General features: G+C 50.2%; 4 protein-coding genes across 4 annotated transcripts; 1 reads left to right on the forward strand and 3 right to left on the reverse strand.

Annotated features, from left to right (window-relative positions):
- Window positions 1–303: 303 nt before the first annotated feature.
- On the forward strand, window positions 304–2,384 carry PV06_06158 (uncharacterized protein; the record flags this gene model as incomplete). Its single annotated transcript, XM_016407239.1, has 2 exons — window positions 304–1,416; window positions 1,479–2,384. 2 exons carry the CDS (start codon window positions 304–306, stop codon window positions 2,382–2,384), a joined length of 2,019 nt encoding a protein of 672 aa, XP_016262843.1.
- Window positions 2,385–2,448: 64 nt separating this feature from the next.
- On the reverse strand, window positions 2,449–4,841 carry PV06_06159 (uncharacterized protein). Its single transcript, XM_016407240.1, has 3 exons — window positions 2,912–4,841; window positions 2,702–2,787; window positions 2,449–2,625 (listed from the first exon to the last, which is right to left on the reverse strand). Exons 1-3 carry the CDS (start codon window positions 4,392–4,394, stop codon window positions 2,551–2,553), a joined length of 1,644 nt encoding a protein of 547 aa, XP_016262844.1. The 5' UTR covers window positions 4,395–4,841; the 3' UTR covers window positions 2,449–2,550.
- Window positions 4,842–5,241: 400 nt separating this feature from the next.
- PV06_06160 (uncharacterized protein) lies at window positions 5,242–10,252 on the reverse strand. Its single transcript, XM_016407241.1, has one exon. The coding sequence runs from the start codon at window positions 9,889–9,891 to the stop codon at window positions 5,869–5,871; it is 4,023 nt and encodes a 1,340-aa protein (XP_016262845.1). The 5' UTR covers window positions 9,892–10,252; the 3' UTR covers window positions 5,242–5,868.
- Window positions 10,253–11,294: 1,042 nt separating this feature from the next.
- On the reverse strand, window positions 11,295–12,601 carry PV06_06161 (uncharacterized protein; the record flags this gene model as incomplete). Its single annotated transcript, XM_016407242.1, has 1 exon — window positions 11,295–12,601. One exon carries the CDS (start codon window positions 12,599–12,601, stop codon window positions 11,855–11,857), a length of 747 nt encoding a protein of 248 aa, XP_016262846.1. The 3' UTR covers window positions 11,295–11,854.
- Between the last annotated feature and the right edge of the window lie 150 nt (window positions 12,602–12,751).

Consider the following 12,751-nt stretch of genomic DNA (forward strand, 5'->3'; position numbering starts at 1 on the left):
CCGCAACGAGATGGGGCAGTCGTGACCATCGGAAAGAGATGACTGAACATGCGTGGGCATTAGCAGGCTCAAATGAGACCGGCCTTGTCAATGGAGGCCCAGTCAAGACACGCAGGTCCACTACATTCACAGGGTGAGTTGCACGTCGCTCGCTCCCATGATTTCTCTTACTCATGCTATGGAGGTGCTGGACATGTCGATCACGGCACATAAAATGCGACGAAAGACCTGAGTCGTGTAGAAACTGCGAGCGCTCGAAGATATCTTGTGCCGGATATGGCGTGCGGTTGAACTGGCAGACCGATGGAAAGCCAGACGCCCGTGATGGACAACGATGGACTCGAAGACGAATTGCTTCAGGTAGGGTGGCTCAACGTTCGATATCCGGACAATCGTTGTCTGATATCCCTCATAGGAAACATTGGTCTCAAACCACTCACACAACATGCACTATCGAAGACGCTTTCCCAGGTCGAACAGGCTGCCACCGACGATAGGTCCGGCAATTTTGGTCCATTCTCTGTGATTAGACTCGCAGACATAACGACTCCTTTCCATGAAGAGCCGGAGCCAATGATCTGTGCTGAACATGTCGAATTCTCGCCCGACAATGTGGTTGATTACGTGAGCCTTGAGTTACCGATAAAGAGTCTTGAAGAAACAGAGAATGAAGCAACAACTTTCGAACCAAAATCATCTGATTCGCCGAAAGCCCATCACACTGCTTCACTGGCCAATAACTCGGACGATGACTCAGTCCAGTCTATCTCTGGCGACATTGTTCTAGATGAGGAGCTACTCACAGAACTACAAATTGAACAACTTCCTATTTTTAATTATTTAGGGTCGAAATGGGAAGCAACGCGGGTTATAGGAGAAAACGAGCTCGAACATGACGGAGACCACTCTCATACGACATCGACTGATCTTACGGCATTTGATGATCACTCCTTGGTCGACTTGTCTATCGACACATATCACGCAGAAAGCAACCTTGCCACCCCGATGAGCCTGAGTCTGAACCATGAACGTCCACTGTCGCTATTCTCCAATTCAACTACCGCCATGCTCGTTCATCACTACGAACAATATTCGATATGCCTGATGCAACCAGTGTATCATGTGCAAAGTCCATTCAAAACGATCTACTTCACAACAGCGCTACAAGGCTGCCCTGACCTCAACATGGCGACCAACGGCGGTGAAGTCTCAATAGCAAGCACTGCTGTCTTCCACAGCATACTGACCAGTTCCGCCATCAACCTCCAGGGCCTAAAACCCGATGCAGGCCACCTATATCAGCTGGCATACTACCATAGGCAGATTGCTCTATCAGCCGCACGCAAGGCTCTCGCCAACAAGACGAGTACCTACAAGGAACTCATGACTGCGATATTGTCACTCGTCTCTGTCGATGTATGTGTTTTCTCGTTTCGTAGGGGCTTTGACTCTGCTAACGTGTTCATTTCCGTTGACAGGTCGCCGACGGTGGAACTCACGATCATTGGATCCATCTCGAAGCTGCGAGGAGATTGCAAGAGTCCCGTCACGACTCTCGCCTGGTCACTCACGAGACAAGACAGCTGAACAGTATATGTACGATGCTGAATCTCTTTGCTCGCACAGCACTGTACAATGACGATCCCCAACCCTGGGCCCAAATTCCAGACTCTGACGACGAACCCAAATTCGCCGACCTCGATCCAAGCATTGAATTTCTCTACGGCATCACACCTTCCATCGCCAGAGCGATATTCAAAATCAACCAACTTTCCAAATCCCTCGCATACTACAGACATGCCAGTGAGGATATCCCGGAGTCGCTCCTCGCCGAGTGTGAGAGCCTAGGTGACAACCTTGCCCTTTGGACCACGGAGTCCGAACCGCTTTCGTCCATCAGAGACCAAAGCACTTTGGCGCCGGTTATGCACGCCATCGCCCAAGCGCAGGTGTCGGCGTTCTACAACGCGGCACTCATCTACTATTTCCGCGCCATCCAGGACTGCGATCGACGGAGTCTGCGTGAGGAACAGACTGCGTGTCTCGACGCCTTGAACCGATCCGAGGATCTGAAGCGAGGGCATGGCTGTACGCGGACCACCACGACCGGATTCGCCGCGCCTATCAGTTGGCCCGCGTTTGTGGCCAGCTGTGAAGCGGTAGGAGACCAGAGAAGGAGATGGAAGAAGTGGTGGGCACGTGTGCAGAGTTATCGGGTTGGGAATTACGCGACGCAGCGGGACGTGGTGTATAAGATTTGGGATGCTCTTGATGCGAAGGCAAACGAGGGCCCAAACGAACATGATGATGGCTCAACACAACCAAAAACGATGGATTGGAGACGAGCATTGTACGAGATGGGCGTTAGGATCATTCCAGTGTAGTGGGCGGGGGACGATTACGATGTAAAGGCTACCCGAGACGAGTTGATGAATTGATGATTTGTTACTAACACTTGAAACAAAATGAGAGGCATTTTTAATTTGTGAATGGAGAATCCAAGTTTCGACACATAAATCATTGCGGTGGATTGTACAATTCTCTGATATCTCAGGTGGCCGCTTGAGCCGCTCTCAATCCTCCGACGACGGTAAACGACAAGATGGGTGAAATGGCATAAGATAACTAGGAAATTAGAGATTGGCGTCAGCACCACCACCATCCATCTTTTGCTTCGGGGGCGTCACAGAACTTGACTCACCGTCAATAGTTTTGCCATGTTCGTCTCATCCGCCTCATCGGCATCACTGACTTGGACCAGGGTGATCAATTTCATGGCCGGCGGTCCTATACATGAACAGTGTAAGTGAGTGAAGAAGTCAGTTGAATCGAATGAGAAAGGTTCAATCTCCTTTTTGGAGGGTGCTTCATTCTGTTTTTGAAAGAGTCAACAGTGCCAGGTTCGACATACCAGTCGGCATCAACATCATGGCGAACCACAACATTGGATCGTTCCCCAAGATATTCGTGTTTTTGGCCAAGAAATATATCACCGAGATTGAAACGGCTGGCCAGATGATGAATCTAATGACCATGATGAACGTGACTGTCCCCCAAGGTAGACTGCCGTTTGAATGGTCACTGTCGTCGTGGTCGTCGTGGTCGTCGTGGTCGTCGTGGTCGTGGTCGTCGTGGGTACTGCCTGCCTTCCTCCTCCTCTTCCTCGCTTCCTTCATGGCAGTGTAGAGTGACACCCCTGCCACGACGACGGGCAATGGTACGAACAACCCTCCTATACTCTGCCACGAAGAAGTGAGCCACGCCGTAAAGATACCACCGTGTTCCGTGTCGTTGAAAAAGGCCCTGTGTAAAGGTGGGATCAACCCGATAAATGCACCTAAGATGGCACCCAACAACGGGGCGTTGAAAAAGTCCGATATGAACAACAACCACCATCTTGTTCTTGGTGTCAATTTGATCCATCGTCTCCTTGGTACCGGTACCATTGTAGGTCGACGTTTTAAAAGGTCCGTATCGATTTGACCTTGACTCTGAGGGGAATTTTCGTCGTCATCAGTCCAATCAATGATACTGGTGGTTCTCGTAGAAGGGAAAAAAGAGTTTTGTCTCTTCTTGGTGAGTGAAAATGTACTCGTTCTCCTGCTGAGTAGTCTTGTACGTTCCGTGCTGTCTTCACCTCCACCGATACTTCCACCCCTCGAAGAAACAATACTTGTACTCATACTACCAACACCGACACCACCAACACCACCAACACCACCACTTTGATGATGATATAACAAACCATCAACATTGTTTTGGTTCTCATCATCGTCATCGTCGTCGTCGTCACGTATATCGTCTTTGTCTTCTTCCGGCTCCTCCTCCTCATCATCATCTTCATCATTACTGTCGGCAGCATGTTCAGTGTCGATCAATCTCGGACCAACCGCGAAAGTCAAACAACTAGAGACCGTGGCAAAGACCAAGAAATAACTCTTTGCTCTTTCCACGGCTTGACTTGTGGTTTCACCGTGATCTCCACCATCTGATGGTATCAAGGATTTCAAAATACCAGTCTGTTCCAAGGCGGCGATCAACAATAAAGGATAACTCGTGGTGTTGTTGAACATGACGGCGACCGTGGTCCAATCGGGCATGCCCAACCACAAGTGAGCCATCACCCCGACCAGGAAACTGACCAAGTGACAGGCGACGGCCCAGACCAAGACGGTCAGGTAACGACCGGCGGAACCGGCATGAAGTTCCCCGCCGATCTTGGTGACCAACAAGGCCGGCAAGAACATTCGGACGCAGACCTTGGAAATGGCCTTTGTGTTGGTGGGCGTCAAGAGTTGGAGGTGAGCCGCGAGCCCGCCGTAGGAAATCACCAACAAGACCGAAAGGCTGGCCTGGATGGCGGCCAGAAAGGAATTGACGAGTCCCGTTGCCATTTTTTGGAGGACACTTTTTTTTTCCTTCTCTTTTCTCTTTTCTCTGTTCTCTTCTCGACAAAAGTACGTACCCAGGTCAGTGACTAAATAGATAAAAATAAAAATGATTCCCAAGTATACTCCGTGAGTAGATTCTTTTCAGTGGTGTGGATAGGTCAATACGAGAGAGAGTAAGAAGTACTCCGTACTGTACTCGTACTTCCGCAGTTGATTCTGGTGAATTTTGCAATATTCAAAAGGCCGCGTAGACTCTCTTCCCCCCTCGTCGGCAGATCTGTCTATGTCTCTCTCTCTCTCTCTCTCTCGTCTCTACTCTCCGGATCTGATCTTGATTTCTGACGGACCCTTGAGGATAAAATATTCAACGCGAGAAAAGAGAGATTCGCGACGCGCGCGGGGGTGAGAAAGAGAGACGGAGAGAGATCTGTAAATTATTTTTAAAAGGACTCCCGTATTATTTAATAACTCCATACCGAGTAGGATTTATTTCCTTCTTATTTACCCCGGTCACCAAGAAAGATCATTTGACCACATTGACGTACATACCTACAATACTATTGTACCACCTCCCGTAGATCACGAGGGATGAAAAGCTGACATTCTCATACCTTGTCCAAAAAAATACTACTCTTCGTATAGGATGACAAGGCCCCAAACCCAGTGTTCCGAGTCTAACTACGATTCACCCTTTTACTCATCATCCCAATTCCTCCTCCTCCTCCTCCTCCTCCTTCTTCTTCCTCCGTACGAATAGTTGTGTTTTCTTTTTCGAATCTTGGTAAAAAAAAACCCTGAATCTACCCTCCACCATCTAAACCACCTCATCATCACCATCAAGAAGTGGAAAAAGAAGAAGAGAGACAAAAAGGGAGGTCCACTCAGATAACTACCAATGCTGTACGTATGGCAAGGCAAGACACCGAGTTAAATCACCTGGTAATCCGTTTATCCTGACATCTCAAAAAATAAATCATCCATCTCTTGTCCTACTCATTTCCCATCCCATCATGTCTTTTGGTTCCTCCCCCCTTTTGGGTCTCTTCTTTTCTTTCTAAAAAAAGACAAAAAACAAGAAAGAATAATATTCTTTTCCAATTTCTCCTCTACTACAAATTCAAACAAAAACAAACCCTTTCCTTCATTAGTGATTGACAAGAACGAACAGAATAGAAGCTTGTCCGGCCACTTTTCCCTTCCATCCACCATCAGATAGAACTACAATACTCCATATGCTAAAGCGCTCACAATGCCCCTCGCTGTCGCTCAAACTTGAACATGAGTAGCAATAGCAGTCGCAGTACCACGCACACATCCACCCGCTGAATAGAAAGAACGAAAACCTGGGTATCTCTAAAATGAGATGAGCTTTTGGAAAAGCTTCTTAACATGAAAAAAAAAATCAACCGAATGGCCAAGATGCTTGCTTGTAAAAAGGGCCCAGAGTCAACCACGCCTCGTAATCTCGTCAATATCTTCACATGAATAGCATTGCACTTTCTCGTCGCTTGGCCTTGGCGCTGGCCGCGTTCTCAGGAACAAGCATGTTATTCGATCCCCCATATCTTTGGCTACCCGACGGTGGTTGTGGAGGTGGATAACGCGGTTGCATCGGCATATCGTGTGGAATTGATACGTAGCTCCGTGTTTCGTAGGAAGGGTGGATGGGTGAAAAGCCAACATCACTGGCGGTGTCCATGTGATGATCACTCGAACCTTGACCCGGAGATGCCGCCATCGCGCTCGCGTTGTGAGAGAAACTACTCTGATTGTATGCTGGCGTCGGGAGGTCGGTAAACATCATTCGACGAGGTGACCGAATATCCTCGGGAGTCAAGGCACCAGCACGATCGATCTCAGTCGAACGGATTGATCCTTGGTCGTTGGTCTTTTCGAAGATAGCCTCGAACTCGGTCAAGAACATGGCAAACACCGGTGCTGGGATATTCAGAGTGGGCGAGAAGACAATCCCAACATTCTTCACACTCATCTTGTTGCGATCCGAATTCTGCACCACCTCGAGCAAATAAGCCGAAAGTGTCCTCAACAACGAAAAGTTGGCCGATGGGAGTTGGTGAACCAAGCCATTGAATGCGGTAATTTTCTCAGCCTTGTCATGCAAGTCAAGAACTTTGATGAACTCTAAGTGTAGCTCTCGGGTCAAGATGGTCGACGGAAGCTCCCGAAGGTACGTCTTGAAAAGTGAAGCAACCGCGTGCACGTCGTAATCTTCCTCATCCGTCAACAAGTCCACATCGCCTTCGGTATTGAAGCGGTCTTTGAGCGCTCGGATGACAATATTGGAACCGCTGAGACGGAACAGGCCTTCTTCGCTGGCTGCATTTTTGGCTCGAAGATATTCGATGCATCGATAGACAACGGCAGGTAGATATACATCCACATCGGTAGGTGAGTAATACTCTACAGCCTCTTGAAGTTGCATACCGAAGACCGGTCTGACATGGCCCCCACGGTGAGCGTTGTGGTCAATTCGCTTGGGCTGAGCCGATTGTGGCGCCGCTGCAAGCTGTTCGTACGAGGACTTTCTGAAGTGATCGAAGAGGGTGCGCTTTTTCTGCTCCCGTTCTTTGCTGCTGCCATGTCCGACTGATTTGTTGCCCCAGAGTCCAGCATCTGAGATCACACCCCCGTTCATCGGACCAGAGATGTTGACCGATTTTGATGCTGCCTCTTGTGTATATTCGGAAGTATGACTGGATGCATTGGATGGTGACGGAGTATCACTCTGAGACTGGATGAGCTTGGGACTCGCAGCTGCCTTCGGACCTCCCTCTTCAACGGCATTCTTATAAGAAGCTTTGGCATCTTTGGCTTGTGTGCTTGGAATCCCCGCACCATACTGAGATTTGGGCTCTGCAGGTCTCTCATCGATGTAATGAAGAAGAGTCTCGACCCATTCATCTCTTTCGAAATCATTTTCCGCACAGAGAACATGACGAACATAGCTGCTGTTGTCTTTCCGCTTGGGCTCAAGAATCAGGAAAGCATGCCGATACTGGTTCTCCGTGTCAACTTCGGCGTTTGCCGCAGGATCCGTCTGTGTCTGTCGCCCAATGCGTGCATTGAGCAATTTGATAGTCCCTAAATGGGCGCCGCCTGGTGCCTCAAAGTACCTCAGCTCGGGACTATCCAGCACGAAGTATCTTGATTTCCACCCTCCGAAATTTTTGCCTTTCTTGGTCAAGTACCCAGACTTCGTTGGGATGCCTGCACTCGGTGGCGGCTTTGTCTTGTTCTGTGACTCTTCGCTCTTCTGAATTGGCAAATTAAGTTGCGAATCCATCACATCCGTAGATAGATATTTACATATTACTGCAGCAGCTTGCTCGTCCATTGGTGTGTCCAGGAGCTCTTCAAAGTATGATTCTATCGCAGCTCTCCGTGAATCAATTATGACTGGAGAGTGACCAGAGAACAATTTCCGTTCTGGGATTTTTGGCAAATCTGCGCAACGTGGGCGAAGCTGCTGGTCCAGGCTTGGGAGCGACGTTGGTACTTTCTCAACCCGCCAGAGCTCTGCTGTAGTCGCTCGTTCGAAAATGGAAAGGCTAAATACGGAAGCTTCCTCCGTTCCTTTCACCCCGAGAATGCTATTCCTAGAGGGCCGTAGTCGCGAAGATGCCACCTTGATTTGGATCGAGGGAAGAGCGTTGGGAGGCAATAAGAAGTCAGGCCAGGTTGGGCTGACAAGTGAGCGACTCACAGGAGGGGCTTCGTCCGGGCTCAGGGGAGACTCGTGCACTTGAAGTCGGCCCATGTCATCCTTGGCGGAATTTGTGTCCATCTTCGAGAGTTGCGACGGGGCGACCTTCTTGTGACTGCCAGGGGCTGGTGTCTCCTGACCCGGTGTGGTAGGGTTCGGGAGAGCTTGCTTAGGTGCTCTAGGAGACAATGGGAAATTGTTCTTTGGCGCTCGTGGCGACATTGGAAGCGTAGCTCCCATAGAAGGAAACGGTCGCGGGCTGGTCGGAAGCCCGGGGCTTCGTAGAGGGACAGACAGCTGAGTTGATGAAACAGCTGAAAGTGTTGATGAGGGCGAGAGGTGGTCTTGCATTTTGGTTTCGCTTGGTTGAGCCTGTCTGGGCACTGCTGGCGGCGAATGGGCTGGCGGGGGAAGAGGCATGTCATCCAGCACTACCTCTGTTGTCTCGTCTTTGCCCTTCTTCTCCTTGTCCTTTTTAGAGCGGCTTCTGGCTTCCTGTTCTTTGATGACAAGGAGCTCACGTTCGCGATCGTCTTCCTCTCGTGTCTTCCGCCTTCCGCGCTCCATGGGTAGTCGTACTTCGTCATCATCGCCATCGCTGACGACCACCTCGGTACTCGCGAGTTCTTCTTTTGTAGGACGTAGGTCAAGAGGTCTTGGTGGAGCTTTCCTAGACGCTTGAAAAGACTTTGGAGCCTTGTCTGAGAGCGGTGTCGCCTCGGTCACTGCAAAGACAGGCTGTACAATGTCTGTGACAAGACTCTGGATTTTCGGCGCCTGCTGTAGGTGAAGAGGAGGAGGCATCATGGCTGGGTCTATCGGTGAGCTCTGTGTTTGTACCGTCCCATGTTTGCTAGGCGTTTGATGTTCAGCTCTGAGTTTCGACTCGGACGCTGATATTGTGCTCATGTCCCTCGAAGTGCTTGACACATCGCCATCTGATCGTGGTGATTCACCGTCATCCGGCCGGACGCTCACCGCGGGAACAGCTGGTGTCTGAGATTGTAATTCCTTGACTTTCTTCCTGTAACGGTCCCTTTCCTTCGTTACACGCTCTAAGTCCTTGTTCAAGCCCAAAAGCAGAGTTCTTTGTTTGTCCACTAGTTTCCATAATTGCGCATTCTGTGCAGCAGCATGGTTCTTGTCCCTCAAGAGATGCAGAACAAGAGTCTCCGCTGAGCCAGCTGTGGCAATTAGGTTCAGGACTTCTTCCCTAGACGGTTCCTTCGTATCTGTTGGTTGCTTCTGAACGTGCGACTGCGTGGAGATGTTCGAGATGGCCGAATCTATCGAGGACGTGCGAGGCATGTTCGTCACGGGCGGTGCGCTCGTTTGGAGCGAACCATACGACTTTGGTGATTCGGACAGGGGAGGTGGCTCGTTGTCTCTCGACTCGGTGAGGCTCGAAGAGGGACTTGCACCCAATCCCGACTTGCTTGTACCAATGCTGCCGGCCTCGCCGCGTGCTAGAGCAGGTTTACCCTGCGGTATGTTTATTGGAGCACTCTTTATCGCCGCATCAGAGCCAGTACTCATCTGCTGAGGGGTGGGAGTGGGAGTGTCCTCGGAGTATCTTGATTGACCAGGACCAGGACCAGGTCTCGAGCTCAGATAGTCTCGAGGAATCAGATTGTTCCCAAGGACATTCTGGGCAGGCCTGCGGGAGTTCGAGACGTAGGTTTGAGGATCAGTCGGTGAAGGGGACGAAACAGTGGCGGCTGATGGGCTCAAACGGATCTGGGGTGAGCGGGAGGTTGCTTCGCTCAGGGTCGACATATCGGGAAACGACTGTTCGGCGGCATGAGGAACCTAAGATTCTGGCCTCAAGCCATGAGGATCAGGGGAGAACACTTGGGGACCGCTGACAGGCCAGCCGTAAACGGCGGCGTGAGAAATGAGGGTGAAAAAGGTGTGGAATCGCGCAGACGGGTCTAACGAGAAGTGTAAGAGGTTCGGTCGTTCGTGCTCCTGCAAAAGCCCCGGACGAGTTAAAAGCGCAACAGTCGACAAGCTCAAGTGTGCATGTAAGCGCCGGGAGAAGAGGCGAAAAGATCGTGGAGGGAGTGATTGGGTGCCGTCAATTGTTAGGGAGGGATTGTTTGGTGTTTGGACGATGTAGGTGGTGGTGCTGATGGTGGGCATACAGTACAATAGCACACCATACAACTACGAGTACTGAGTCCAACAAGCCAGATAGAACAACACCCCAGCGAGTGCTTGATTATCCTTGACTCTCACACGAACGGAGGTGGATACAGGGTGTTGATCATCCTCGTATTCTCTACTCCGTATCTCTACGGTTAATTAATATAAGTGGACTTTGGGCCATGCTTGACATGAAACCGACGCCTAAATTCAATGGGATGCTCGTATAGCTGGACAGCCTGACTTAGGAAATGCCAACTGGTAAGGAACTCATCACACTGAACTCTGTAATGAATCGTGGGTACTCCGTATGTGAAATGCCTCTACCGCTTACAGACGGCCGCATGCGTAATTCCTACACGCGAGCTCGCTTGCTTTCATGTCGCAGCTCAATTTCACAGACACGTTCCAAGGCACTCTGACTACCCCTAGCTTTCAGTTTTCCCATACTCCATACTCCCTAGCCATGCATCTATACATCTCTTGCGCCATGAACGAATAATTACTACCGCGCTTTGTCACCTCCACCGTGCCCGGTAGGTACGGAGTACGAGTGATTAATCTAGGACCACCCAGTTTCAGATCCAACTCGAGAGGCTCAAACGGTCGCCTAGATCTTCATGAAACATTGCCCTCAGCCGTTGGTTCGTCTCGGAGGGAGCATCTAATTCAGCTAGTCTGCGGAGTAGTAATAAGTCAGGCCAGGAGGAGTGATTGACCCCCATGCAAAACCACCCCATCTGTAGTGTAGGTGGTTCTTTATAGCCATGTCCACCCTGAACTTTGGCCAAGATGCATGCCCCCTGTCCCTAGGCGACACCCATACCTGTACTCCAGATGCTTAGCCAGACTGGGTCTGGGGATTGCATGCCCGTTGTTTTTCTTGCATGCGACTCCGTTAGTTGTGCGAGATGGGCTACAATATCAGACGTTGGCTAAGTCAGGCTGGAAGGTGTCCCAAAAAAAGAAATTATGAGTCGAGGCTCGAGCGCGCTCTGATATACATATTCAACTGACATGATCCTTCAGTCAATGCATGCCTTAGCACTCGTAACGTGACGCGCACACTGTCGATCGTTATATGGACCCTGAAGATCCGAGGCGTCAACGGTCGTCTGCTTGACTCCGTACTTGGTACTCGTACTCCATACTGTTGTTGTGCTCTCTCTTCTCCCTAGACTGCCTGTGACCCATCAATCTTCTGTTGGCCGAACGCAATAATATTGCAGAGTCGTTTCAGCTGCAGGAACCCGAGTCCTTACCAGACCTATCTTGGGTATTGGCTGGAGTCATGCCCAATCAGCGTAATCTGGAAGGGGGCCACTGTGACGGGCGATTTTGTTCACATCGACTTGAGATCTGGCGCAACCAGTTGGAGCGCGTCGTGCACCTTCTCTAGAAATCCATCGACTGCGAAATTCGCTTGCTCCAAGGTGTGCGCTGGCTCCCAACCAAGTCAAGGATGCTCGCTGGTGCATTCCACGCAATCTCCTATCTACTGTAGAGTAGGCCCAAACGATGAATTTGTCAAGGCTTATTATCGTCGGCTCTGGTGTTATCTGAAAAAGCATCCCGGATCTGCTTTGATGCGTAATCAAGGTCGCTTCCGTTTATTTGGCATGCCTGGGGTGGAATCGCGGCTACTGTCCCCAGACCTCCCTCCGGGCATGAACTCGATCGTTCTTTTCCCTTGCGCGGACAGGCTCTTTTTCGCGGCCAAATCTTGGTCGCGTAGAGTCTGCTGGGCTCGAAGGAGTTCTTCTTTGTACGCCGACTTCGGGAAGCCTGTAGGGTTCCAAACTTGGTGAGGCAATGATGTCCTGTATTGATCTTCTTCGTCCAGACCTATGCGGACCATCATGGTGGCAAGAAGGCCTGGGTTACGAAATGCTGATTTGCTAGCCAAATCTTCGTTGAAGTGCATTCCTTTCGTCTTCAAATCGAGAAATTTCTTGAACTTGACTTCAAGCACCGGGTCGGGGGAGCCAGGCGGAGACGGAGGGAGCGACGCCATGGGATGCGACGCGAATGTAAGCTGGTGAACTATATCTCGCTCAGACATGGATTGTTGAAGTTCTGATAAAGGATCCTCTTGCTCGACTTCGCTATCCATCTGACTTGGCATTGATGGACCTACCATAGGCGCCACACAATCGACGCTGGCAGTGGGAGCAGTAATGTCTGGACTTGGCTCACTAGGCTTGACGAAGAACTTAATATCACCATTCTGATCATGGTGTCCTTTTGCGATTGTTGTGGTGGCAACTTGATCTCGGCCTGCATCCTGGTCTGCCACTTCGTCTTCATCGCTGCTACTTTCGTAGGCCACCAGTGCACTCATCTTGGGGCAATTTCGAGACGTATTTGGCCAATATTCTTGCAACAAAGTGTCATCAGCAAGGAACTCACAACGAGAGCAAAAGATACATCGTAAGAAATTCACTATTCTGTAGGGATATGGAAATGTCCATTATGGACTCAAAGTTTCACC

The sequence above is a fragment of the Exophiala oligosperma genome (genome assembly GCF_000835515.1).
Source record: "Exophiala oligosperma strain CBS 72588 unplaced genomic scaffold supercont1.5, whole genome shotgun sequence".
In the NCBI taxonomy this organism is placed as follows: domain Eukaryota; kingdom Fungi; phylum Ascomycota; class Eurotiomycetes; order Chaetothyriales; family Herpotrichiellaceae; genus Exophiala; species Exophiala oligosperma.